Source organism: Acomys minous (assembly GCF_964271855.1).
Source record: "Acomys minous genome assembly, chromosome: 18".
In the NCBI taxonomy this organism is placed as follows: Eukaryota; Metazoa; Chordata; class Mammalia; order Rodentia; family Muridae; genus Acomys; species Acomys minous.
Window position 1 is genome coordinate 65444286 of NC_140501.1, and position 26717 is coordinate 65471002.

The 26717-nt window shown below is 48.1% G+C and overlaps 1 protein-coding gene across 1 annotated transcript; it reads left to right on the plus strand.

The window, feature by feature from the left end:
- The first annotated feature begins 7301 nt into the window (after positions 1-7301).
- Positions 7302-19715, plus strand: HAUS4 (HAUS augmin like complex subunit 4). Its single transcript, XM_084767042.1, has 10 exons — positions 7302-7488; positions 9378-9451; positions 11378-11520; positions 11612-11743; positions 12273-12407; positions 15059-15155; positions 16875-17020; positions 17136-17266; positions 19092-19160; positions 19269-19715. Exons 2-10 carry the CDS (start codon positions 9397-9399, stop codon positions 19450-19452), a joined length of 1092 nt encoding a protein of 363 aa, XP_084623168.1. The 5' UTR covers positions 7302-7488; positions 9378-9396; the 3' UTR covers positions 19453-19715.
- The last annotated feature ends 7002 nt before the right edge of the window (positions 19716-26717 follow it).

The window sequence follows — 26717 nt, forward strand, 5'->3', positions numbered from 1 at the left end:
CGAACTCACAGTGATCCGCCTGCCTCTGCCTCCCGAGAGCTGGGATTAAAGCCGTTCGTCACCACCACCTGGCCAGGGAGGTACTTTTCATCAGCATGTCTTCGCTGAGGCAAAAGATCACAGACACAGTTACAATAGGAACTGTGTGCATTCTGTTTCGTGCCTGGCTTTTCAAAAGGCTCCTAGCTTTACTCTCCTCAATAACTTCCCTTTACAACCTCATAGTCCTTTGGTAAAAAAACTGTTTCACTCTATTCTATTTTGGGGCAAAATTCCTTTGCTTTTCTTTGAGATCTAAAATTCCTGTGAGGGCTAGTTTATATTCCAGCTCTCAGTAGTGTCTCAGTGTAAAACCCTGGCTCATGGCAATCTGAGTACCACGTTTAGGTGAACAGCCAGTGAGCCATCGAGGCTATAAGGGGGCAGGGCTTAAAATCCCCTGGAAAGTACTACACTATTGCCCAAAAAAAAAAAAAAAAAAACAAACCAAAAACCTGGTACATTACAAACATTTGTCTTGAAAAATTCCATTCGATGTCATAGGTTGATTACATATTTTCCTTTATCTTCTTGTTTTCTTCTCAAATCACGCACTTTCAAATGGCCATGACATTTCCAGCTTAATCATGAATCTTTGTCGTTTGAATACCCTCATCTCCAGTGAATGCCTGCAGAACAACTCCGAACTCTCATCTGCAGGGGAGCTCTCATCCCGAGTCTTGTTCCTGGGTCTGCCGTGCACTCGTACTCTCACAGTGGTATGGCTCATGTTTCGAGCTTTTTCCGAACAATTGATTTAATAAGCTGAATGATCCTGAAGGCTACATTCTCGCTGTTATCATGCGTTATTGTTACCCGTTTGGTTGTTGATTTTGTCTGTTGAGAGCCACTAAGTCTGGCGGCGGGGGTGGGGGGGTGGGGGTGCTATAGAGTATCTGTTTTGGGGAGGTTATTTGTTTGGCTGGTTTTTGTCTTTTTTCTAAAGATGTATGTATGTATGTATGTATATATGTATGTGTGTATGTATGTATTATGTACAATGCTCTGCCTGCATGTTCGCCTGCAAGCCAGGAAAGGGAACCAGATCTCATCACAGATGGTTGTGAGCCACCATGTAGTTGTCAGGAATTGAACTCAAGACCTCTGGAAGAGCAGACAGTGCTCTTAACCTCTGAGCCTTCTCTCCAGCCCTGGGTTTTGTCATTTTGAGGCAGGGCTTTGTCACAGTCAAGGTTGGCCTTGAACACTCGGCAACCTTTGTCTTCATCCTCTGGAGTTCTGGGGTGGCAGGTGAGAACCGCCATGCTGGTCCAATGGCTATTTTCATCTACCAGCTTTGCAACCAGTCATTTAAAGTCCATATGCTTAGTGTCAGAGCACAGAGCATTTAAAGGCTCCCTTTAGCGTCATTAATAGACTACCAAATACTGGTGGTGGCTGCGTAGGCCTTTAATCTCAACACTCGGGAGTCAGAGGCAGGTGGATCTCTGAGTTTGAGGCCAGCCTGGTCTACAGAGTGGACTCCAGGACAGCCAAGGCTACACAGAGAAACCTTGTCTCGGAAAAAAAGAAAGAAAGAAAGAAAGAAAGAAAGAAAGAAAGAAAAGAAAAACAAAAAAAAGTAGGACAGCAATAGCACACGCCTTTAATCCTAGCACTCGGGAGGCAGAGGCAGGCAGATCTCTGAGTTTGAGGCCAGCCTGGTTTATGTAGCAAGTTCCAGGACAGCCAAGGCTACACAGAGAAAGCCTGTCTTGAAAAACAAACAAGGGCTGGAGAGATGGATCAGCAGTTAAGAGCACTGACTGCTCCTCTAGCGATCCTGAGTTCAATTCCCAGCAACCACGTGGCGGCTCACAACCATCTGTAATGAGATCTGGTGCCCTCTTCTGGCTTGAAGATGTACATACAGGCAGAGCACTGTATACATGATAATAAATAAATAAATCTTAAAAAAAAAAGAAAGAAAGAATAAACAAAACAACAACAACAACAAAAAAGACTGGCTAGGACTCTCTTTAGTGTACCATTTTGCTTCCTGCTTAGACCATGGGCCTCCAAGAATCCTGTAAATTTCCACCGTGCTCTATAATTTTTTGTTTGTTTGTTTGTTTTGTTTTGTTTTTCAAGACAAGGTCTCTTTGTGTAGCCTTGCCTGTCCTGGACTAACTTTGTAGACCAGGCTGGCCTTGAACTCACAGCGATCTGCCTGCCTCTGCCTCCCGAGTGCTGGGATTAAAGGCGTGCGCCACCACCGCCCGGCTTGCTCTATAATGTTAAACACCTCAGCAACAAAGGTCTATCTGAGTCTGAAAGGCTAGGCAGTCTTTTCTCAGATCCCCGTTTATGTGATTCACCCAGTTAAAATACACGAAGGCTTTCAGAAGACGCCTTGATGAGGTGAGGACAGTTGCTCTGCCTAATTTTTTTTTGTCCTGCATTTCCCCTACGGCCTGGCAGGAATCTAGCTCAGGTGAACTGGGCATAGTCTTGGCTTCGTCGTTAAAGAGCAAAACTAAGAGCTGAAGCATGGTTGTGCTTTGCACGTGGAGTGTGGCGAGAAAGGCGAGACGAACAGCCCCGGAAGACAGGAGCCTATGAAGGCCCAACACTGCATGAGGCAATAAAGCGAGTCAGGATCAGTGCTGAGGGAGTGTTCAGAACGCATTCCTCTGGCCAGTTAGTGCCATTGCATCCTGCATGTGGCAGTCAGGCGCTTGGAGAGAAGGAGAAAGCACATTCTTGCAAATAAACTCAATCAATCAATCAATCTATCTATCTATCCTCAATCATCTTTTTATCTATCTCACATACATAGGTGCTTTGTCTGCGTGTGTTTCTGTATGCCATATTCATGCAGTGCCAGGAAAGCCAAAAGAGGGTGTAGAGATTTCATGTTACCCCTCAGCTACATAAAGGTGTGACCAGGCTGGCCATGTTGGTCTCGGTAACCAGGGCCACATAGTGAGACCTCTGGAAAAAAATAAAATAAAAGACATGAGCTCAAAGAAGTGAATTATCTGATAGTAATGAGCTGTATAAAACACAAAATAATTATGGTGAGTAAAAGATCAGGTCCCCAAAAGAGTACATCTAAAAATTTTTTTAAAATATTTTATTTAACTTTATATATATTGGTGTGAAGGTGTCAGATCTTGGAGTTACAGACAGTTGTGAGCTGCCATGTGGGTGCTGGGAATTGAACCCGGGTCCTTTGGAAGAGCAGGCAGTGCTCTTAACCACTGAGCCACCTCTCCAGTCTCCTAAATTAAAAAAAAAAAAGATTTATTTATTATGTATATAGTGCTCTGCCTGCATGTATGCCTGCAGGACAGAAGAGCTTATTAGATCACATTATAGATGGTTATGAGCCACCATGTAGGGACTGGGAATTGAACTCAGACTTTTGGAAGAGCAGGAAGTGCTCTCAACCTCTGAGCCATCTCACCAGCCCCCGGAGAGGCTGTGTTTAAAAAATAAATAAATAAACCAGGCATGGTGGCTCACGCCTTTAACCCCAGCACTTGGGAGGTAGAGAGAGGCAGGTAGATCCCTGTGAATTTGAGGCCAGCCTGGTCTACAAAAGCGAGTCCAGGATAGCCAAGGCTACACAGAGAGACCCTGTCTTGGAAAACTAAAACAAACAAACAAATAAATAAATCTGGGATAAAGCGGGTGGTGGAGGCAAAGGTGGGGGTGGGGTTCTTGTTCAAGGACACTTGGTGGTCTGATTTGAATGTTCTTTTGTAATGTTTTTTGTTGTTGTTGTTTTGTTTTTTATTTATGAGTGTTCTATTTGCATGTTTGACAGAGAGGGCATCAGATCACATTATAGATGGTCGTGAGCCACCATGTGGTTGCTGGGAATTGAACTCAGGACCTCTGGAAGAGCAGCCAGTGCTCTTAACCGCTGAGCCATCTCTCCAGCCCCTCTTTTGTAATGTTTAATTGGATTTCTTTTGTTGTTGTTGTTGTTGAAACAGCTCTACTTAGCCTTGGCTATCCTGGACTCGCTGTTGTAGGCCAGGCTGGCCTTGAACTCACAGAGGTTCGCTTGTCTCTACCTCCCAAGTGTCTTTGCTGCATTTCCGGTTGCTAGGGTACTCTACTCTATAGAGGGCTAACTCTGCTTTCAAAGAGAGCTCACCTATGAAACACTCCCTCCCCCCACCCTCCATATCCCCCCAGTCCCCCACACTCCGAACCCCCCACCCCCGCCACTTTCAGAAGGCCCAGTGTCCTGGCACCTCCAATGCAGCCATACCCAGTGTCTGCTTCAATTTTCTGGACTCTCTCATTCATTCTAAGTGTTTTAAAATTTTTCCTATCCTTTCAGGCACAGTGAAAATATGATTTATTTCATAGTCTTTCCTATCTATTTCGGCAGAGAAGCGTCTGTCCCCTCTCTGAGTTTCTCTGGTATTTATAATCTGAACTGCCCTTTGACACCTATTTACTGCCTTGCGTTATTTCCTTTTCATGTGTGTCTTCTCAATAGACTGTGAATTTCCTCAGCGTAGAAATTAGGTCACATTTATCTTCATGTCTCCCAAGGCACTTAATAAAACACCTCACTCTCATAGTCTTTCCACCGTGCTTTCTTAGCCATTATCTCATTTGGTCATTACATCAATGCTAAGAGATTGGGGTGACTAGGAATGTGCCTTTGCCTCCTCTTGACACGAAGGGCACCTGGAGCCCAAGGTCTCCTGGCCTGAAAGTGACAAAGAGAGAAGAGATAACGGCTTATAGAGGTCTGTCCACGGCAAGGCTCCCGCCACTGTCTTCCCCATCCCTCTCAGGAAGGCCGGCTGCAGGATCTTCATTTCTCCGAGCCTCGTGTGCTTTCAAGCCACTTAGCCAAAGCTTTGTAGTTCAGTATTGAAGACCTGGGAGATGAAATTTCAGTAAATCTCTCATCAGCTGAAAATCACCAAAGTATGCTTGCTATTTTGTCCTGAGCGCTGTTGGTGCATAGGCCTAGCATTTAATGAGGCTGCATTTCGGAACTGAGGAAGCAGAAATGATTTTTAAAAGCCTTGGAGAATGACAGCACTCTAAGCATTAAACATGAAACATGGCAGCTGATGCTCCGACCAAGGGCATAAAAACCTTTCCACCCAGGGTCATTCCTCTGTGTGTACTAGTGGAAGTCTCTATTGGTTCTTCTCTCTCTCTCTCTCTCTCTCTCTCTCTCTCTCTCTCTCTCTCTGTCTCTCTCTCTCTCTGTCTCTCTCTCTCTCTGTCTCTCTCTCCAAGGGTTCTCTGTGTGGCCTTGACTGTCCTGAACTCCTTTTGTAGACCAGGCTGGCCTCAAACTCACAGCAATCTGCCTGCCTCTGCCTCCCGAGTGCTGGGATTAAAGGCGTGCGCTATACAGAGAGACCCTGTCTTGAAAAAAAACAAAAAACAAAATGAAAAACCTGAAACACCAATGAACATAAAATAAAAATAAATTTAAAAAAATTATAACGTAAAAGCCGGGCGTGGTGGCGCACGCCTTTAATCCCAGCGCTCGGGAGGCAGAGGCAGGCAGATTGCTGTGAGTTCGAGGCCAGCCTGGTCTACAAAGTGAATCCAGGACAGCCAAGGCTACACAGAGAGACCCAGTCTCGAAAAACCAAAAAAAAAAAAAAAAAAAAAGTAAACATTTGTGTTTCTAATAGTCTTAAGTGACCTTTGTACATTCATGGGTCGGGGAGGCTCCCCCTTTGGGGTCTTGACCACAGGTTGAGAACCACTGGTCTCTAAAAGAACAGTTGAACAGCTCCGTCTCCTCGCATGCTTTGCCCTATCCTATCAGTTTGTTCTCTCATGCAAGAGATCTGTTAACTGGGCTAGGGAGACAGCAACTACTGCTCTTCCAGAAGACCTGGATTCGAATCCCAGTCCTGGTGATAACTGTAAACAGTTCCAGGGTTTCCCACAGCTCCAAGCATACAAGTGGAACACAGATGTACATGCAGGCAAAACAGGCACATGCATAAACAACAGTAAAAATAAGCCAAAGATTAAAAAGAGATCTAATAATGTTGAAGCAGTTTATTTCATATGAAACTTTTATTTTTCAAAAAACAAAACAAAACAAAACAAAAACTTTTATTTTTCAGATGGGGAGACGGGGAGGCAACTTGAGCATGGTGCCCAGGCCTAGCCTTGAATTCCAGATCTTCCTGAGTCAACCTCCGGCGTAGGTGGGATGAAGTGACGCGTGTCCCGGCAAACATCTTATTTTCTAAAGTAATTCTCCTCCTGGTTGTGTTCCCTGAGTTTTGCAAAACCACTAGCCAGGAATAAGGGCGAAGGAAAAATGAGAAATAAAGGGGAGGGCAAGGGCAGTTAACATGGATCAGTGGGTAAAGGAGCTGCCAAGGCTATGACTCGACTCGACAGAACCTGTGGTGTGGAAGAGTTGACTCCCACAACGTCTTCTGACCTTCACAGCACATGTAAGCACGCACGGTAAATAAAATGTGATTTAAAAAATACCAAGGCTAGCACTGAGAGACCCTGTCTCTAAAAAACAAAAAACAAAACAAAAAATAAAAATAAATAAGAGGGGCCGAGTGTGGTGGCGCATGCCTTTAATCCCAGCACACAGGAGGCAGAGGCAGGAGGATTTCTGTGAGTTCGAGGCCAGCCTGGTCTACAAAGCGAGTCCAGGACAGCCAAGGCTACACAGAGAAACTCTCTCTCAGGGAAGAAAAAAAAAAAAGTGTAGCTGGAGCGATGGCTCAGTGTTTGAGAACACTGACTACTCTTTCAGAGGATCTGAGTTCAAGTCCCAGAACCCGTATCTCACGATTGTTTATAACATCTGCTCAAAGGGCTCTGGCGCCCTCTTCTGGCGTTAGTGGATATTGCACACATATGGCGCATGCGTGCGCCCATATTTAAGTAAAAAAGAAGCCTACTGGGTTCCAGTAGCAAGAGCCTCTAATCTCAGCACTCGGGAGGCAGAGGCAGGCAGATCTCTGAGTTCCAGGCTAGCCTGGTCTATAACACGAGTTCCAACACAGGGACAGCCAGGGCTACGTAAGAAACTCTGTCTTGCAACTGGAAAATAAATAAAGCCAAAACAACAACCACTAAACGCATTCAAGAGGGAAGCCGTTAAAGGTGCGACTTGTTCGAGCTTCGAGGACCACAGAGGCAGGCCTAAGCTTCAGGGCTTGGCCCGCCACCTCTAACTATACCCGCGGTGCCTCAGTCCTCCCCCCATAAAACGGGTCAGGTCCCCACTTCTGGGCTCTCCGCGGCAGTTGCGCCGGGCGCGCGCGGTGGGGGCGGGGCCTCCGTTCCCGCCCAGCGCAGCCCCGCCCCGCCCTGCCCGGCGGCCCGTCTGATTTAAGGCCCGTTCCACCTACGCTGGGCGGGAACGTCTATCCAGGCAGTCCCCGGCCTCTGCGCCCTGGTTGGGAGGTGTGCGGGTTTGCCCTGGACGACCGTGAGCTCGTCCCCCGGTAGGACTCCTTGGCGGCCCAGACGGTAGGTCGGCGCCGGAGAGCGCGTTCTGCATCTTGATGATCTCGGGCCTTGTAGGGGTCACCTCCTGTGAAAACAATCTGTACAGTCAATCCGCGTCTAGTGCGGCGTGCCGGGATGGCTGGAGGGCTGGAAACACGCCTGCGCCGGAGCTCAGCGCTGGGCGGCCCCGCGTGTGACCCCCTGCTGCCTGCGCAGGGTGGGGTGCAGCCTCAGGGCACATGCCCTTTGGCCGCTGCGGGCGGGCGGCTCCGCCTGAGGACCCCTGGCCGGTTGAGTCCCCGTCCCCCCCCCCCCCGTCCCCCCCGTGGCTGAGTGTCTAAGTGGCCCGCACAACTTTATTGGCAGGCATAGCTCAACAATAAACCGAACTGGTAAAGCTGAACTTACTGGTAAAACTTTAACTAAATAGCTTTTTGCCGACCAGCCGATTGTTATTCGTTCTTGATGTTTCGAGCGAGGCAGGAATCGTTATCGCGGCGTTGCAGGTGGAAGAAGGCTTGGCACCAGAGAAAGCGAGCGGTTTCTCTTAAACTCACACGGAAACATTAACCTGTGGGAGGCCTAGCACGGCGCCTCTCAGCTTGCGTCCTCAAGACCACGTTACGAAAACAAACGGGTAGTTGCTTTCGTGTGACTCACGAAAGGAGAGAATAAACCAATGTCCTGCGGACGCGAAGTGTTCTCCTAATAAGCCTCAGGGTCGGCGCTGATTTGGGCTCAGCTGTCGTTTGCAGGAAGAGGGTAGAGCAATGCGCAGGGAAGAGGGGAAGAGAGGGCGGACAGTGTTTTTGTGTTCCTGTTCAGTTTCTCGCTGCTCTGTACTGACGGCATTCTGTAAAAGGCGCTCCAGGTTGAGGCAAAACATCCGTAGCTATGTCCTCTTCCCTACCGCTGTGCAGTCTGCAGTGCCCTGTTGTCCTGTCCTCTTCTCTAGGAGCGTTTTATTTTATTTATTAATTTAATTTAATTAATTTGTTTATTTTTTGGTTTTTCAAGACAGTGTTTCTCTGTGTAGCCTTAGCTGTCCTGGATTCACTTTGTAGACCAGGCTGGCCTCGAACTCACAGCTATCCTCCTGCCTCTGCCTCCCGAGTGCTGGGATTAAAGGCGTGCGCCACCACCACCTGGCTAGGTGCGTTTCTCTAACCTAGTTACATTAAAGGCTGTTGTTCAAGCGTCTGTCACTCCTACCCCAAGACAGCTCTTCCATGAGATGACACAGTCAGAGAAGCACTAACAAAAAAAATCAGTGTGATATTCCATAGCTGAGCTGCCACTGGGCAATAGGGATTCTTGGACCACCTACCCCCAGTTTACTGGGAACCTGAGAGCAGCAGTTTGTAGGTCCAGCACAATGACAGTGTTTGGGAGCCGCCTTCCTTTAGCGGAGCCAGGGCAGCCAGGGCTACACAGAGATCCTGTCTCAAGGGGAGAAAGACCTTAGTGGACCTGGGGTGGGTGGGGAGAGGAGGTGGAGGGTTTCTCTTACAGTTTTGGTTGTGAGCTTCTCCTTTGACGGCTGAGCCATCTCTCTAGCCCTGGAGGGTTTCTCTTTTGGGCAGCTTGGGAGACATTTTGTTCTTGTAAGGTATTCTGGCAGTTACTGGTAAGTTTGTCCATAACCCGCTAAACTTCGGGGACCCTGATGTCTGAGATAGCCCTGCTCTATAAGAAACATCTCCGAGCCAGATGTGGTGGCGCACACTTTTAATCCTAGCGCCAAGGAAGAAGAGGCAGGTAGAACAGAGTCGGGAGTTCAAGGCTTGCCCCAGCAGCAGCACAGAGTTTTGAGACCAGCCTGGGCTTGTGAGACTGCCTAAGGTGGCGTCACCTGGTGCAGCCAGGGGGGTTGTTCAACGTGCAGTTTTCTTCCATTTGGTTCCATGCAGATAATACCAAGAGCATCAGATGGCATCTGGAGATATCTGCTCATCTGGAGAAGGGGTTGAAATACTGCAGCAAGGTAAGGGTAGTTAGTGTCTTTGTCAGAGGGCGCTGTTGCGGTCAAGAGACTGAGGCATCTCTTGTAAAGGAAAACAGTTCATTTGGGGCGTGGCTTACAGTTTAGTCCCTTATCACCCCGGCGCGAAGCATGGCGGCGTCGGGGGCAGATGCGGTCCTGGAGGAGCTGAGAGTTTCTGAACTTTGACGCGCAAGGCAGCAAAAGGAGACTGGCTCACACCGGGCATAGCCTGAACATATTTAAGACTTCAAAACCCCGCCTCCCCAGTGACGTAGGTCCTCCAACGAAGCCACACTTCCTTATAATGCCACTCCAAGCATTCAAACGCATGAGAGACCCTGTCTTGAAAAACAAAAACAAAAACAACAAGATTATAGTAACTTTGTATGAATGACATCTTGGGTTACTGTGAGAATCTTTACTTGTTTTTTTCCTCTCTCTTGGAGCTGGGGAGTGAACCTTTCCGCAGCAGGCATGTGCATTCCCATTTACCAAGACCTTAACTTTGGGCCTGGGGTCCCTGGCAACACACAATGTACTTTGTTAGGCACCTTTTTCCTTTGATTAACATCCCTGTATAAAAAGTAGCTACTTGCTAATTTCTGGTTTATTTGTGATTTGTATTTTGAAGGCCTAACAGTGTAATGCAGGCCCCTCCAGAGGTCATGTAGCCCAAGCTGGCCTGGAACCCCTAATTCTCCTGCCTCTGTCTCCCTAACCCTGAGATTCCAAGTGTGTGCCACCACAGTGCTTTTTATTTATACTTATTTATTTATGTGAGCACTGACGTGTATCGATCAGAAAACACATGTCAGGAGTTGGTGCTCTCTTATCTCATGGTTTCTGGGAAATGGACTTGGGTCATCAGTCTTGGTAGCAAGTCCCCTAACGAGCTGGTGTCAAAGTCTTCTGCTAAAAGGGCCTCCTTCCCTAGTGTCCTGAGGGACTACAGGTGTGTGGCATCACTCCTGGCTTTACTCACTTTTCTGTTTATACTATGTTATATTTAGAGAATTTTCCAACTTAAAATCAGAGTTGTCTTTTTGCAGGGGGTGGGTTTCGAGACAGGGTTTTTCTCTGTTGTTGCCTTGGCTGTCCTGGACTCACTTTGTAGACCAGGCTGGCCTCGAACTCACAGCGATCCTCCGCCTGCCTCTGCCTCCCTGAATGCTGAGATTAAAGGCCTGCTTGGTTTTTTGTTTGTTTGTTTTGTTTTGTTTTTAAGAGTAAGTGTTGTATGTTGGGTGCCATTTATAACAGGATTTTGTTCAGACTGCCATCTCCCGATAATGGCAATAATGATACGGAGACCGTTTTTTAGTTATGAAAGCTTGGCCTTAGCTTAGGCTTGCTCCTAATTCTCTTTTTTGTTGTTTGTTTTGTTTTTGCTTTTCTGAGACAGGGTTTCTCTGTTTGACCTTGGCTGTCCTGGAGTTGTTTTGTAGACCAGGCTGGCCTTGAACTCAGAGATCTGCATGCCTCTGCCTCCTGAGTGCTGGGATTACAGGAGTGTGACATCATGCCTGGCTTATAACTAGCTTTTATAACTTAAATTAATCCATTTATATTAATCTACGTTCTGCTTCATGCTTCTTTGCCCACCCCCCTTCTGCCTGAGCATCTGGCTGGCAGATCCCACACCTGGTTCTTTTCTCAGAGCTCCCTGCTCTGCCTGGAAGTCCCGCCCATCCTTCCTGCCTTGCTATAGGCTGCTCAGCTCTTTATTAAACCAATCAGAAGGTGATGGAGGGAGTGTTTACAAAATATGATGCAGCCACAGGAATATCTCTCTGCCTGGCACAGAAATCAGCATTTGAGTAATACAAAGACTTTTACACGGTGCACAGAAGGATCCCCCTAACATGCTTTGCCCAATTATATAAAGCAAGGAGCCCCATGTATTTGCTTTGTTTGTCATCTTTCAAGTGTGTGGCAAGCAGTTTCCTCCTTGCTCCCTGAGTGAAGAGGATCTGATACAGAACCCGTATTTCAGCAAGCTGTTGCTCAGTATCTCGAAGCATGTGGACGAAAGTGGTTTAAGCCTCTCGCTGGCGAAAGAGCAGGCTCAGGTGAGGCCCTGGGAGGAGGGCGGCAGGGGCAGAGTAGAGGCCTCGGGAGAGAAAGCATCTCAGAGAGACGGAGCTTTTGTCTGGTTTTGAGGTGTGGAATGAGGTTCGGCTGCACAAGGCGGCGTGGCTGCGGTGCGAGACCTTACAGAGGGCCATCCAGGAGCTGCTCACTGACTACTATGTGAGGGCACAGGACGCAAACCTAAGCTCGGAGGACAAAAAGGTGAGGCCGAGGAAACCAGGCCAGGGTCGGTTACAGGGACAGGAACAACCCCGCGGCCGGGTGGGGCAGCGCATGACTGGTACCCACCGCTTGTGAGGCTGGAGAGTGGAGATCTGGGGCCAGCCTGGGCAGCACGGTGGGACATGCAGGAGGGAGGAGGAAAGAGACGGGCACAGGGAGGCCAGGCGGTGGCAGCCACGCCTTCCGTCCTGGCAGACAGGCGGATCTGAGTTCCAGGACACAGGGAGGGAGGCGAGAGGAAGGGGGAGGGAACCCTAGTAATTCAGTTCTCTCTAGTGGCGACTAGGATTTTGAAGTTGTGTAGGAAGAGGTGGGAGTGAAGGTCTTTTTGTTTCCTTTGGGCAGGTGTAGCCTTTTCTGCATAGCCCTGGCTGGCCTGGAGCTGGTTATGTAGACTAGAGTTAAAGGCATGCACCACCTCTGCCCAGCTAAGTCAAAAGGCATGTTGTTGTTGTTGTTATTATTATTATTATTTTCTTTCTCTTTTTCTTTCTCTTTTTCTTTTCAGTTTTATGAGACTCTTGAACAGCGGCTGCTGGTAACTGAACTGACACAGCTTTCAGGTCCAGGCCAGGAGACGGAGATGCCCTCTCTGCTGGGCCTGGAGAAGGCCGACCTTCTGGAACTCATGCCCCCCTCACAGGTTGGAAGCAGATACCAGATCTAATGTTTCAAGTTCTCGTGTATCAATTGTCTGTCTGTCTGTCTGTCTGTCTCTTTCCTCGGGATTGCTAGTATTTATTTCAGGGTGGCCTTGAACTTTGAATCCTCCTGACTAGACCTCCCAAGTGCTGGGATTACGAGTGTGCACCACCATGCTTGATTTATGACTTGCCAGGCGATCAAACCCAACGCCTCTCGTATGCTAGACAAGCATGCTAGCAATGGAGCTGCATCTGCAGCTAAAGTTTTCTCTTTCTTCCTGTTGTTGTTGTTGTTGTTGTTGTTGTTGTTGTTGTTGTTGTTATTATTATTATTATTATTATTATTATTATTATTATTATTATTATTATTATTATTATATGGCTGTAGGTGTTTTGCCTAATTGTATGTCTATGCACCACATGTGTGGTGTGCACATGGAGGCCTGACAAGGGCATCAGATTCCCTGAAACCGGAGTTTCATATAGGTGCTGGGATTTGAACCTGGGTCCTCTGGAGGAGCAGCCAGTGCTCTTAACTGCTGAGCCATCTCTCCAGCCACTAAAATTTTCTTGCAAAGATTTTCTTCTTCTTCTTCTTCTTCTTCTTCTTCTTCTTCTTCTTCTTCTTCTTCTTCTCCTCCTCCTCCTCCTCCTCCTCCTCCTCCTCCTCCTCCTCTTCCTTCTCTTCTTCTTCCTCCTCCTTCTTCTTCTTGTTTTTGGTTTTTTGGTATTTTGAGACAGGGTCTCTCTGTGTAGCCCTGGCTGCCCTGGGCTCACTTTGTAGACCAGGCTGGCCTCGAACTCACAGTGCTCCACCAGCCTCTGCCTCCCAAGTGCTGGGATTACAGGCGTGCACCACCACGCCCGGCCCATGGTAGTTTTTCTGTCAGCTGTGGTCCTCCACTTATTCGTTTTCTGCTTAGTGGGGTAGCCCTGTTTACACCAGGGTGACTTCTAAAGGTGGCCTCAGAGCCACCATGGCCATACAGCGCGTGCATCTTATTGAGATTCTTCCAAAAACAGACAAGTCCCCATTGTCATGTTGCTCAGCCACGCAACCAGAGACCGAAAGAGTAAAATGCAGTGGTTTTTGTTTTGTGTTTTTGAGACAGGGTTTTTCTGTGTAGCTGGCTGTCCTGGACTCGCTTTGTAGACCAGGCTGGCCTCGAACTCACAGTGATCCGCCTGCCTCTGCCTCCCAAGTGCTGGGATTAAAGGCATTCACCATGCCCAGCTAATGCAGTGTTATCATAAACAACTCATGTTGGTCGTTTTATACTCCCCTTGCTCACTCTCATTTTTTAAATATATATGAGTGTTGCCTACAAGCATGTCTGTGCACCACATTCCTACGGAGGCTGGAAAAGGGTGTTAAGTCCCCTGGAACTGGTGTTACAGCTGCTGTAAACTGGGAAGCAAACCTGGGGCCTCTGGAAGAGCAGCTGCCAGTACTCCCAACTACTGAGCCATCTCTATGGTCTTCTTCCTTTAAAAAAACTTTTTTGGGAGACAAGGCCTAACTGGTTGGTTCAGAGGTTGGCTCAGAGGTTAAGAGCACTGACTGCTCTTCCAAAGGTCCTGAGTTCAATTCCCAGCAACCACATGGTGGCTCACAGCCATCTATAATGGGATCTGGTGCCCTCTTCCAGTGTGCAGGTGTACATAATAAATACCGTAAATAAATCTTAAAAAAAAAAAAAGCTGGGTGTGGTGGCGCATGCCTTTAACCCCAGCACTCGGGAGGCAGAGGCAGGAGGATCACTGAGAATTTGATGCCAGCCTGCTCTACAAAGTGATTCCAGGACAGCCAAGGCTACACAGAGAAACCCTGTCTCAAAAAAACAAAAACAAGGGCTGGAGAGATGGCTCAGAGGTTAGGAGCACTGACTGTTCTTCCAAAGGTCATGAGTTCAAATCCCAGCAACCACATGTTGGCTCACAACCATCATTCTATAATGAGATCTGTATACATAATAAATAAATCTTTAAAAAAAAAAACAAAAACAAAAACCCAACAACAACAACAACAACAATAAAAGCCAGGCAGTGGTGGTGCATGCCTTTAATCCTAGCAGTCGGGAAGCAGAGACAGGCGGATCTCACTATGAGTTTGGGTCTACAAAGTGAGTCCTAGGCCAGCCAGGGCTATGTAGAGAGACCCTGTCTCAAAAAGACAAAAACAACCCCCCACCCCCCTAAACAATACTAAACATAAATATAATGATGTCTCCATTCTGACGGCTTTCTAGGCAGTGGACACCTGATAGCTTTATTGTATCTGTTTCAACCACTACCAGGGAGGGCGAGGTAGCTCAGTGGTGGAACCTCAGCCTAGCATACCCAGGGTCCTGAGTTCAGTTCTCAGTGTGACAAGAATAAACAGAACTCTGGGTAGGATTCCATTGTATACCTGTGGCATAGTTTGCTTGCTTAGTGCTATGATTCGTTTGTGGGTTTTGAGATGGGCCCTCATGTAGTCTCTGGCCTTGAACTCCCCATCACACCTCAGTCTTCTGAATGCTAGGATTGGTGCACCACCATCCCAGGCTCTCTGGATGGTGTTTCTTTTTTTTGTGTGTGAGGCTATCTGTGTCCTCACACCCACTGGACAGGCCTTCCTGGTGCTAACGGTCTGTGTGCCTCTCTGTAGGATTTCGTGTGGATGAGGGCTCGGCTCCAGGCAGAGGTGGAGGAGCAGCTCAAGAGGAAATGCTTCACCCTGCTCTTCTACCACGACCCCAGCTCAGGTGCGAGGCGGCCTGGCTCACTCACACGCCCCCGGGCTCCCCAGCCAGCCAGCATCTTCAGTCTGATGTGGGCTCAGGACAGGTCCTAGTCTGTGTTCCAGGCTCTCTAGTCAGGAACTCCCCATGGACCCAGGCTGGCCTCACACCTGTGGCTGTCCTCCTGCCTCAGCCTCCCAAGTGTTGGGGTTATTGGCATGACCCACCATGCCCAGTTTCGACTACTTGGAGACTTTAGAAACAAAAATGTTTGTTTCCAAGTTAGTGGGATTACAGCAAGTCCTTCTGTGAGGACTCTGTTAGTCATCAAGGCGCTGCGGCTGGGCAGTGGCCGCTCTCTTCAGGAAAAGGTGAATTGCTTTCTCAGGAGGATCAGGATGGCAAAGAGAAAAGTCCCAGCTGGGTATGGTGGCACATATCTGCAATCCTAGCACTTGGGAGGCAGAGGCAGTCGGATCTCTGTGAGTTTGAGCCCAGGGTAGCCAAGTCTCCACAGAGAGACCCTGTCTTGAGAAACAACAAAAAAGGGAAAGTTCGATGTGCCTGTGTCTCCCTTATCTTTATTTTGTGGTTTATGAATATAGGACTACTGGCTGTAGCGGTGCTCAGTTGGCTAAGAGTCCTCAGCTCTTCCAGAGGCCCCAAGTTTGAGTGCAGCTCCCACATCAGGAGGCTCACAAGGTCTTGTAACTCCAGCCTCAGGGAGCTACAGCCCTCTGCTGGACTCCCATGTGCACATTACCAGATGCACATGTGTACACATAATTTTAAAATAAAAAAAAAAGAACGCATAAGTAAATGGATGGGCTGGAGAAAGGACTCATCAGTTAGAACACGTGGCTACTCTGGCAGAAGACATCCCAGCGCTCACACTGGACAGTTCGCAATTGCCTGTAACTCCAGCTCAGGAGTGGGACGCCTCTGGCCTCCGCTGGCACCTGCACTCATATGCACACATCCTCCCTCCCACAGTTACATAAGTAAAAAATACACATCCAAAAGGCCGGGTGTGGTGGCGCATGCCTTTAGTCCCAGCACTCGGGAGGCAGAGGCAGGTGGATCGCTGAGTTCAAGGCCAGCCTGGACTACAAAGTGAGTCCAGGACAGCCAAGGCTACACAGAGAGACCCTGTCTCGGGAAAAAAAAAACCCAACAACAACAAATAAGCTGGATGTGACGGCATATGCCTTTAACCTGAGCACTCTGGGACATAGAAGCAAATGGATCTCTGTGAGTTCGAGGCCAGCCTGGTTTGTATAGCGAGTTAAGCAAGTGGATCTCTGTGAGTTTGAGGCCAGCCTGGTTTGTATAGTGAGTTCCAGGCCAGCCAGGGCTCTGTAGTGAGACCCTTTCTCAACAAACCAAAACTGAGAGGCAACCTAGTATATACTCCAGGGCCTTCAGAATTTCCTGGGTAGCCTGGGCTACAGAGTAAGAGACCCTAACTATAAGAAAAGCAGGGAGAGCCGGGTGTGGTGGCGCACAACTTTAATCCCAGCACTCGGGAGGCAGAGGCAGGTGGATCGCTGTGAGTTCGAGGCCAGCCTGGTCTACAAAGTGAGTCCAGGACAGCCCAGGCTAACACAGAGAGACCCTGTCTCGAAAAGAAAAAAAAAAAAAATAAGAAAGAAAAAGAAAAGCAGGGAGACTGTGGGATGGTCCTTGTAGACAAAGGCCCTTGTAGGGTGGCATCTATTGGGGTTTCCTCTTCTGTCTGCCCAGATACTGATGGAGAAGCCCTGAAAGCAGCGAAGGTGTGGTCCCTCACAGAGGTCCTACTGGGAGAGAAGCAGCAGTGCCTGGAAGCCAAGGGCCAGCAGCAGGAGCAGCTGGTGTTGCTGGAGAAGAAGAGGGCTGCCTACTCCCAGGTTTGCCGGGCGGTGGCTGCTCCCCTGTATTTGACCCCAGGATCCCTTCGGGTAAGCTGAGGCTTTTTTCTCTTACGGCTTGCTTGTCCTTTCTCTTGGGCGGGCGTTCGGTCAGGTGCTTCTCCGCTGCCTCACCTTGCTGCAGAGACTCCTTCAGGAGCACCGGCTGAAGACTCAGTCTGAGCTAGACCGCATCAATGCTCAGTACCTGGAGATCAAGTGCAGCGCCATGGTCCTTAAGCTGAGGTGAGCTGTGAGCTGGCGGATCCAGCCACTCCATCCTGTTCCTCATCTCTCTCTCTTCGCCATGCTTGGGACCAGTGGATATCAGGAAGTGTCACACAGCAGTATAATTACCCTTTCTTGCTGTAACCCAACAGCTTTCAACACTCTTAAGTATTTATTTTACAGCCTTCTGAAATAGGTGTTTTACTGTGGGGTCAGTAAAACTGCTTAGGGGTTCACGGTGGCTCTTCTGTCTCTGTACCTTGCCTGTGGCTAGCTACTGTGATGCATGTTTGCTTGTTTTGAGATAGGGTCACACTCCGTAGTCCTGGTCCTGGCTAACTGGTTGGCCTGAAATTCACTATGTAGGCCAGGCTGACTTTCAACTCGGAGATCCACCTGCCTCTGCCTATTGAGTGCTAGGGTTAAAGGGATGTGCCACCACAGTAGAGTTAGGTATTTTTGTTTGTTTGGTGTTTGGTGTTGGGGTTTGTCTTTCTTTCTTTCTTTCTTTCTTTCTTTCTTTCTTTCTTTCTTTTTTTTTTCAAGACAGCGTTTCTGTATGTAGCCTTGGCTGTCCTGGGCTTACTTTGTAGCCCAGGCTGGCCTCGAACTCATAGTGATCTGCCTGCTTCTGCCTGGGATTGAAGGTGTGTACCACCACCACCCAGCAAGTTAGTTATTTAACAAAAAAGAAAAAAAATTCAGCCAAGCATGGTGATGCACACCTTTAATCCTAGCACTGAGGAGGCAGAGGCAGATGGATCACTATGAGTTCGAGGCTAGCCTGTTCTACAAAGTGAGTCTAGGACAGCTAAGCCTACCCAGAGAAACCCTGTCTCAGGAAAAAAAAAAAGTTCTGTTTTGGGGGCTGGAGAGATGGCTCGGTGGTTAAGAGCACTGGTTGCTTATCCAGAGGTCCTGAGTTCAATTCCCAACAACCACATGGTGGCTCAGAACCATCTATAATGAAATCTGATTCCCTCTTTTGTCTGATGCTCTCTTCTGTCATGCAGACATAATGCAAATAGAGTGCTCATATACATAAGTAAATCTTTTTTGTTTTTTTAATGCTGTTTTGGTCTGGTGGTGGTGTCCCATACCCTTAATCCCAGCACTTGGGAGGCAGAGGTGTGAAGTTTGAGGCCAGCCTGGTCTACAGAATAAGTTCCAGGACAGCCAGAGCTACACGGAGAAATCCTGTATTGAACACACACACACACACACAAAAAAAAGATTTATTATTTTTTATGTGTATGAGTGTCAAAATTGCATGTATGACTTCCGGTGGCTCCAAAGGTCAGAAAAGGATGTTGGGTCCCCTGGAACTGGAGTTATAGTGAACTGCCTAGCGGGTGCTGGGAATTGAACCTAGATCTTCTGTAATTGTAACAAATGTTCTTAACCACTGAGTCGCTTTTCTATCCCTCAACTTTTTGGCTTTTTTGTTTGTTTGTTTTCAAGACAGGGTTTCTGTGCGTAGTCCTGTCTGTCTCGGACTTACTTTGTAAACCAAACTGGCCTTGAACTCACCCATTCATGGCCATTTTTTACTTTAAAGGAACGTGTGTGTGTGTGTGTGTGTGTGTGTGTGTGTGTGTGTGTGTGTGTAAATGTGTGTGAGTGTGTAACGGGGTGAATGTGTGTGCGCACCACAGTGCATGTAGAGGTCAGACCACAGCTCTGGATTCAGTTCTCTCGTCCACCTTTACATGAGTTCCAGGGATTGAACTCAGGTCACTAATGCTAGTGCAGCGAGCACTTTTCCCACTGACGCATGGTGCCGGCCCCTAACTCTGCAGTGGTGTGGGATCCTCCGCGTGACGTTCTCTCTCCCCTCTGTCAGGATGGAGGAGCTGAAGATTTTGTCTGATACCTACAGTGCTGAGAAGGTCGAAGTGCATCGGCTGATCAGGTAAGCCCCCAAGACCTGGACGCTGTTGTTGGGGGGGCCGGTGCCCCGACCCGTAGGCTTGTTCCTGACGGCACTGAGGTCTCACAACTTCTCCGCCTCGGCTCTCAGGGACCGTTTAGAGGGAGCCATTCGCCTCCAGGAGCAGGACATGGAGAGATCAAGGCTGGTCCTGGAGACCTATGAGGTCCTGGGAGAAGACTTTGAGAGCCTGGTGAAAGAGTACACGCAGCTCAAGCTGGCTGCGAAGAACAAGCGGTGGGCGCTCCAGGAGTTCAGCAGGGCCTGCCGCTGAGCCCGGTAGGCGGGGCCAGGACGCAGGGCTCTGACCAGCCACCTTCTCATCCTGCCCAGTGGGCCACCTCCACTGAAGGGGACTTTGGGGACACTTGCTTAGAACGCTGCAGTCCTTACAGACACCCGCCTGGTTTCTCTTCCTCGTTTACAATGATGGGGTCTCTTCTGGAAAATGTAGCTGTCAGATTTATATAAATTTAATGCATTATCTGTTTGCATCAGCCCTGTGTGATATTTCCTGAATAAAAAGTTGCAATACTATGTCTTAGGAGTCGAGTCATTTTCCTTGGGCAAAGATGGAAAAGAATATTGAAGTGTGTTCAGGTGTGGAGGTTTGAATAAGAAAGGCCCGCACTCACACCTTTAATCCCAGCACTCGGGAGGCAGAGGCAGGCGGATCACTGTGAGTTCGAGGCCAGCCTGGTCTACAAAGTGAGTCCAGGACAGCCAAGGCCAATATATTTGACTACTTAGTCATTCAGGAAATGGAACTCTTTGATAAGATTAGAGGGATTAGGAGGTGTGGCCTCAGAAGGACAGCATCACTTGGGGGTGGGCGTTGAGGTTTTAAAAGCCTTAGCCAGGTCCAGGCTCTCTCTCCTTACAGAGCAGGCTGTAGCTCTCAGCTTTAGGACCTGGCTGCATCCTGCCATGTTCCCCACTATGAAAGTGATGGACTAAGCCTCTGAAACGGAAGCCAGCCCCCAGGTCAGTGTTTCCTTTCATAAGAGTTGCTGCGGTCCGTGGTTTCTTCATGCAGGAGAGAGAAAGTGGATTAAACCTGGGCTTCTCGTCACGCCCCCAGAAGTGCCGGGAAGCCATTTTGTCGCCGTGGGCCGGCAGTAGGGTAGTTATAATAAAGCAGTCCGACACGCAGCTCAGCTTAGGGACAGCCACTTAGACGCCTATGGCAGAAGGACTTGATGCCTCTCTAAAAGCAAAGCTTGGCATAAGCCTGACAGCACACTTCAACAGTCCACTCAGCTGAGGCAAGGTGGCGTCCGGCGGGGAGGGGCAGAGGCCTCTCACTCAGAAGCTACCCAACAGTGGTCCAGGAAACCAGCTGGAGCCCTCTGCTGAGGTCAAATGAAGGTCAGGACTGCCCGGGAGGAACTGAGGTCTCCCACTTTACATGCAGCCCTTTTGTAAGTGATGTCAGCCAGTATCTGTATGCAAATGTTGGTTCACACGAGACATCTCTCTCCCAAACTATTAGAGAAAGTTATCTACAGAAAAGTGGAGGGGAAAAAAAAAGCAGGATGAATACCAATATATCTTAGGTACACATTCAATATTGACATTTTGCCTTTTTTTTTCTATCTCCCCTTTCCTTCCTCTTTCTCTTTTGCTTAAAAATTATTCCAATTATCTTATGTGAATGGTGTTTTGCCTGCATGCATGTATGTGTCATGTGTGTACCTGGTACAGGCAGAGGCCAGAAGAAACTGTTGTATCCCCTGGAACTGAATTTATATACAGCTGTGAGCTGCCATGTAGGTGCAGGGAATTGAACCTAGGTCCTCTAGAAAAGCAGCCAGTGCTCTTGACCACTGAGCCATCTATCTGCCCCCGTTACCCTCCCTTCTCTTAAAGCTTCAGATACAGGGCTGGAGAGTTGGCTCGGCTTAAGAGCCCTGGCTGTGGGCCTGGAGAGATGGCTCAGTGGTTAAGAGCGCCACCTGCTCTTCCAGGGGTCCTGAGTTCAATTCCTAGCAAGCACATGGTGGTTCAAAACCATCTATAATGTGATCTGATGCCCTCTTCTGCAGATAAAGCACTCATATAATAAATAGTAAATCTAAAAAACAAACAAACAAAAAACACAACCAGAGCCCTGGCTGCTCTTCCAGAGGACTCGGGTTCAATTCCCAGCATCCACATGGCAGCTCACAACTGTCTGTAACTCCAGTTCCAGGGGATCTGACACCCTCACACAGGCACATGCAAGCAAAACACCAACACACATAAAATAAAAACAAATTCTAAAAAAAGTAAATGATAAAAAAATTGAGATATAAATACTTTTCCCCTGGACCATTTTACAGTAAGTTACAGATTCCAGGAGGCAGCTATTAAAAATCAGGACATCTTTCTGTATAGCTAATAAAACTATTCATAAAGGTTAATAATTCCATAACTTCTCCCGATCTTAGAACCAATAAAATCTAATGTATTATGCTTGGATGTTAAGTTTCATTAATTTCTTCTTTTTTATTTCGAGCCAGGGTTTCTCTGTGTAGCCTTGGCTGTCCTGGACTCACTTTGTAGACCAGGCTGGCCTCGAACTCAGATATCTGCCTGCCTCTGACTTCCAGAGTGCTGGGATTACAGGCATGCGCCACCATGCCTGGCTAGTTCATATATTTCTTGTTTTTTTGTTTTTGTTTTTGTTTTGTTTCTTTTTGTTTTTTCGAGACAGGGTTTCTCTGTGAAGTCTTGGCTGTCCTGGACTTGCTTTGTAGACCAAGCTGACCTGGAACTCACAGTGCTGGGATTAAAGGGGTGAGCCACCACACCTGCTTTCTGTTTTTTGTTTGTTTGTTTGTTTTGTTTTTGTCTTTTTTTGTGTGTGTATGTGTGTGTGATAAGAAGTGAAGAAAGTCACCTTCAGAAAGTGGGGTAGAATCACACTGGCTGGAAAACTCTGGGCCTCGTAGACAAATAGCTCTATGTTTTCAAGGTTGACTTTGAAGCCTAACGCTAGAGGAGTCCCAGTCACCAAAGGTAGGAAAACATCGCCCCCTAGAGGCCAGCCTTGTCATCTTCAACGGAGAGCGGAATCTGGGATCCAGTAACCCGGGGCTTGCCTTGCTCCTCACGAACTTACTGAGAAACCTCAGTAGGGTTTTAGGAAACAAATAGACTTCCTTATACATTGTGGGAGATGTACAGAAATGCACAAAATGCAGCTTACTTGGGTATTTAGTGACAAAAGTGTAGTTCCGGCACCAAGAAGACCAACTGTATCTATCTCTTCAGTTTGAAAAGGAGAGGCATTGTCGGTGGGTTAGGACAAAGGGGATTCCATCCTAGCTAGATTGTACCTGGCTATCTTAAGCTACTATCAAAGAATCAGGCGCATTTCTGGGCCAGGTGTGACTGACTGCACAGTTCCACATGTCCACTCTAAGGGTTTTGCTGTTTGGGGTTTGCTTGGCGACCACTCAGACTAGTCCTGGGGTGAGTATGGCAGGTAGGATTCAAAGGGCTGCGAATGCCAAACAGGCCCGCTGCCTCATGCTGTAAGCTTAGCATTGGGGAGGCGGAGGCAGGAGGATCGTTGAGTTCGAGTTTGAGGCGCGCTATATATATAGAGGCACTCAAATAAAAAGAAGGAAGAAAGGAAGGGAAGGAGAGAAGAAGCAGTTGAGAAAGAGGTGAGAAAGGAGGGTGGGGCTGAGGAAAGAGTAGGGAAAGACGGAGGGAGGCCCCAGAGCCGAATAGAAAGCCTTCTAGAGAGCGCGGTGGCGCATGGCTTTGATCCCAGCACTCAGGAGGCAGAGGCAGGTGGATCTCTATGAGTTTGAGGCCAGCCTGCTCTACAGATAGAGTTCCAAGACAGAGAAACCCTGTCTTGGGGGGTGGGGGTGGGGGCAGGAAAACCTTCTAGAATCATCACCAAGTGCCAAAATTAAGTGGGGAAAGGAGCAGTAGGGAAGGGAAGGGAAGGGCCAGGAAAGGGCAGTGAAGTGCAGTGGTCTGAGGGAATTACCGGGAAAGGACCTACCAAATCACAGGGGGCTCTGGTATTCCCTCCGCCCTAAGTTTGAAAGGAATATGGAGCTACCATCACTGGAAAAAGGAGCTGTGACTGCTCTGGGGACAGGAGCAAGCCTTGGTTGTAATCTCTTTCCGTAAAACAAGACTTCCAGGGGCTGGAGACATGGCACAGCAGTTAAGGACACTGGTTGCTCTTGCAGAAGATCCGGGTTCAATTCTCAGCACCCCATATGGCAGCTCCCAGCTGTTTGTAACTCCAGTTCCCCAGGATCTGGTGCCCTTTTCTGGCTTTTGAGGGTACCAGGCACACACATGGTGCACACAGAACAAAATCAAAACACCTAACAAACAAATGAAAGGCTCAAGGCTTTCAAAGTTAGTTAGATCCCAGAATCACTTTCCTTTTTTTTTGTTTTTTGTTTAAGATAGCCTCTTTTTTTTTTTTTTGGTTTTTCGAGACAGGGTCTCTGTGTAGCCTTGGCTGTCCTGGACTCACTTTGTAGACCAGGCTGGCCTCGAACTCACAGCGATCCGCCCACCTCTGCCTCCCGAGTGCTGGGATTAAAAGCGTGCACCACCACGCTCGGCTCTAAGATAGCCTCTTTTCAGCTGGGCACGGTGGCACACGCCTATAATCCCAGCACCTGGGAGGCAGAGGCAGGCAGATCGCTGCCAATTTGAGGTCAGCCTGGTCTACAAAGCCAGTATAGGACAACCAAGGCCACACGGAGAAACTCTGTCTGGAAAAACAAAACAAAAAGATAGCATCCTTCTGTATAGTCCAGGCTAGTTCTGAATTTGTAGTAATCCTCCTGCATCAGCCACTATGCCCATCTTGTACATTTTAGTCATAGACTTTGCGCATGTTAAAAATGAACCACTGAGGGGCTGGAGAGATGGCTCAGCGGTTGGGAGCACTGCCTGTTCTTTCAGAGGACCCAGGTTCTCCCAGCACCCACATGGCAGCTCACAACTGTCTGTAATTCCAAAATCTGACACCCACAGACATACAATGCACATAAAATAAAAATAAATAAATTATTTTAAAAAAATGAACCACTGAGGAGGGTGAAGCCAGCCTGGGTTACCTGGCTGTGTGATCCTGACTCAAGCAAACAAGACTCACACCTATAGTCCCAGGATTGAGAGGCAGAGGCAGGAGGTTCATCATGAGTTAAAGGCCAACCTGGGCTTCATAGCAAGATCCTGTCTTTAAAAAACAAAATAACTAAAATGTATGAATTCATTTCTCTTTTATATGTATTTATTTTATCTGCATGGGTATTTTGTCTGCAGGTATGTCTGTATACAGTGCTGTGAAAGGCCTGGAAAACAAGGCCAAGCTCGGGACCATTTGACCCCTACCCTAGTTCCAAGAAACCAGCAAAACAAAACACCACCTGCAGCTTTAGGAAAACACCCCGTGTGGAAAGCCCCCACACGACCTGCTCTCTGCGCCCCCCCCCGTTCCCCCCCCCCCCCCAGTTAACCCGGCCAGAGCCAATCATCCTGCTCACATACCTCAGATGCAGCAGCCCAACCAATCAGTTTAAAGGTCAGGTCCTCCCCCTGGCTTGCAGTTTTAGCCTTTATAAGCAGTCTGTAACAGCTACTCTTCGGGGTCCTTTGCCTCCGGAGTGCTGAGGGACCCTGACACATCAACGATTCGGACTTCTGGTGTGTCAGTAATAAATTTCACTTATACCTCCCAGCTAGTGTGACTTGAGTGGTTTCTAGAGGTGACCCCCTTACTGAATTGGAGTCCCAGGGTCCAACATTTTGGGCCAGGGTCCAACACTGGAGGAGGGCAGAAGAGGACAGCCGACACACCCCCACCCACCCTCTGAAGCTGAGCTACAGGTAGTCCGTGGGCGCAGACCCTGGGTCCTTTCTAAGAGCAACAAGTGCCCTTAGCCACCGACCCAACTCTCCAGCCCTGGATTAATTCCTTTTGGAAAAGTCTATTGCACTGTCTTCCTTGTTGTCACCTAGAGAGATGGTGGCCATCTTGGTGTGATGGTTGTCCTGAGACCTCCTGTGAAACCTAAGATGGTCAGTAAGAAGTTCAGATGAACCAGTTAGACCACAGCCAGCAAACACCACAGTGACTGACACCCTGATGCCTGACCCTGTTAGAGGGAGAGACAGAACAAAGCACAGAGCCCAGCAGGCGCCCACAGCATCCGGGATGTCAGGGGTGCTGCTGAGCTGCTGAAAATCTTTTTCTTGACTCCAAGACTGGGTCTCTCTGTGTAGCCCTGGCTGTCCTGGAACTCACTCTTTAGACCAGGCTGGCCTCGAACTCACAGAAATCCACCTGCCTCCCAGTGCTAGGATTAAAGAGTGCACCACCAGTCCTTGGCTCCTGGACCACATTTTAACAAAAGCTGTTGTAAAAGAAAGGAAGGAAAGACTTTGGAATCTGAAAACTAGACCCCTACTGGGCTCTTCCACAGTTAAGCATCACTTTACTCAGTAGAGGCTCCTCTCTGTTCTTGCCTGTGAGGTGGATGTTAGTAATTCCTACCTTACACAATTGTATCTAGAGGACTGAGATGATGCTTTGTTTTGTTTTGTTTTTCAAAACAGGGTTTCTCTGTGTAGCCTTGGCTGTCCTGGACTCACTATGTAGACCAGGCTGGCCTCGAACTCACAGCGATCCTGGGACTACAGGCATGTGCCACCATGCCCGGTTTGAGATGATACTTTGTATAAAAAGCCTGACACAATAAGTAGCTGGCTGAGGGGCCAGGCTTAGGGGGGATGGGGAGCAGAGCGGAGAGGTTAGCCAGCTTCAGAAGCCTACAGAGGAGCAGGATGAAGAAGGCAGCACCGCCAGGAACCAGCCCGTGTGTGTACATTTCCTTAGAGCTGTTGCCAATGTAATATAAACATGATCGTCATTGAAAAATTGGAAGACATTGTTTTCTCCACACAATCGAGGTCATTCTGCATGTACAGTTTGTAATCTGTGTCACGTAATGGCAATATTATGAGCACTTCCCCACGTTAGTCAATTTTCTTTGGCAACATTGACTTTAATGACTACATAAGACTTCGCTGCACGGATGATTTACCTCACCATGCCACTCTCCATTATCTAACTTGCTTTGTGGTTTTTTATAAAAAAGCCTTTAATGAGGGCCTAGAGAGATGGCTCAGTGATGAAGGGCACTGCTGCTCTTCCAGAGGTCCTGAGTTCAATTCCCAGCAGCCACATGGTGTTTTACTTCATCTAGGACTGTAGTCCCGTGAGGTCCAATGACTGTTTCTGGTGTGCAGATATACATGCAGACAAAACGCCTATATACATAAGTAAGTAAATCTTTTCTTAAAATCGCTCTCACTAGCGGGCTGGAGAGGTTAAGAGCACTGACTGCTCTTCCAGAGGTGCTGGGTTCAATTCCCAGCAACCACATGTGGCTCACAGCCATCTATAATGTGATCTGATGCCTTCTTCTGACCTGCAGGTGTACATGCAGACAGAACACTCATATACATAATAATAAATAAATCTTAACAAAAAAAAGTCCTCACTAACTG